This window comes from Fusarium tjaetaba (genome assembly GCF_013396195.1).
Source record: "Fusarium tjaetaba strain NRRL 66243 chromosome Unknown NRRL66243_c0000740, whole genome shotgun sequence".
Taxonomy (NCBI): domain Eukaryota; kingdom Fungi; phylum Ascomycota; class Sordariomycetes; order Hypocreales; family Nectriaceae; genus Fusarium; species Fusarium tjaetaba.
Genome location: NW_023501936.1, coordinates 1 through 1,733, shown reverse-complemented (window position 1 = coordinate 1,733; position 1,733 = coordinate 1). Strand labels below are relative to the sequence as shown.

The window sequence follows — 1,733 nt, the reverse complement described above, 5'->3', positions numbered from 1 at the left end:
GCTTTCTCTCCTATTGCCCCGCTTTATATATTATCCAGGGTTCCCGAAATCTGGGGTAAATTTCAACCTCTTACCTTTCTTACCCCGTTAGCAACATGCTCCGCTAGAAAGCGGCCGGCGGAGACAGGGTACCGAGGCAGGGCAGTCCCGTCAGACCTAAAGTAGTTAATATTATCTTGGAGCCTGGGTCTGGGAGAGATTCAAAAAGGGAATGGACCAAATACGCATCAAGTCTTGTGTCTTCTAATTCCTAGCTTCAAAACTTGCATGCAATCTGGACAAACTCCGACGTTACTCAAACAGCGGTCACAATGGCCAGTTTACTATGGATTGGTGGGCTTCTGTGGTTGCTTCATAAGCTTGCTGGAATGAAAGCTTACAAAACACAGTTGCCTACACGGCTTATGAGTCGATCGCCGTCCTTTTTCAAGATCGCGCCTCAACACATTCTTATCGTCATGAGAAACGCAACCGAATCGCCAACGAAATATGTCGATATTTTTCTGTTCAAGAGATGAAGTGCATACACCACTTCTTCAATTCAAGTGCATTCACTAATATACGTCAGGGCGTTGTTCATTCCTACCGGACTTGCCATCCGTCACGCTGCAGAGGAATGCTTAGCAAGCTGGACGGAAGAAGCCAATCCGGATGCACCAGGCGCCAGGCTACACTGGATTGGAACAGCGGATACCGATAGCATCATTCTTTACTTCCATGGTCCGCCAACTTCTACCGAGATACAATGTAATCTATGACCTTTACTGTTACTAATGCTAGAGTAGGAGGCGGATTTAGCCTACCGACAGATGGAGCCCACGTGAAATTCCCAGTGGACTGTCAACGACGCCTCACTGAAGACGGCCGCAAGGAAGCTATAGTCTGTCTGGAGTATGGTGAGTTGATTCGAACTTGACCATCATTTACGCTCAGAACTAATCCCTGGCAGGTTTGACACCAGAGTTCAGATACCCCACGCAACCCAAGCAAGCTCTAGCGGCTCTACAATATCTCCTGAACAAAGGTTATCGTCCAGAGAATGTCGGTCTTTCTTTATTTCTCTTCATCCACGAGATGTAAGCTGAACATGGACGCACAGATAACCCTGGGCGGTGACTCGGCGGGCTGAAACCTGGTCCTCGCTGTGCTTTCGTTAATTAACCACCCAGCACCCCCATTCCCTATCGTAAAGCTACAGTCTCCCCTCCTTGGCGCCTTCTTGATATCACCTTGGGTTAGCTTCTCAGCTCAATCCCAATCATATAAACATAATGTCGCGACGGATATGATCCTAGCCCATCAAATCCTCGAATGGGCTGATGAATATGCATCTTCTCCCATCCGCAATGAATACACAGAGCCCATGCGTGCCGGAGTGGGCTGGTGGCAAAATACTCCCGTACATGAACTCTTGATTTTGGTGGGCGAGGCTGAGGTGTTCCGCGATGATATCGAGGTTTTCGCAAAAACGGTCAGCGACGCAGGCGTAAGGGTTACCACTGTCTCCTGCCCTCGCCATATTCACATCGAATGCATCTTGGATGTGAAAGCTGGGCTATCGCCGGGTTTGATGGCCAAGTCAATCTGGGAGTGGCTTGGGGCTCAAAGCCAGTAGACCGCTTCTATTGGTTCGAGCCCCAACCCGATCGAACCATCAGCATCTCCAGTTAGAACGTCCACAGAGGCTTGAGTAATATTTAGAGTTCTCTTTATGCGTCAGACGTGATCATCAT

General features: G+C 48.8%; 1 protein-coding gene across 1 annotated transcript; it reads left to right on the top strand.

Annotated features, from left to right (window-relative positions):
• Positions 1–1,285: 1,285 nt before the first annotated feature.
• Positions 1,286–1,615, top strand: FTJAE_14295 (alpha beta-hydrolase; the record flags this gene model as incomplete). Its single annotated transcript, XM_037347505.1, has 1 exon — positions 1,286–1,615. The coding sequence occupies one exon, from the start codon at positions 1,286–1,288 to the stop codon at positions 1,613–1,615; it is 330 nt and encodes a 109-aa protein (XP_037198706.1).
• Positions 1,616–1,733: the final 118 nt, after the last annotated feature.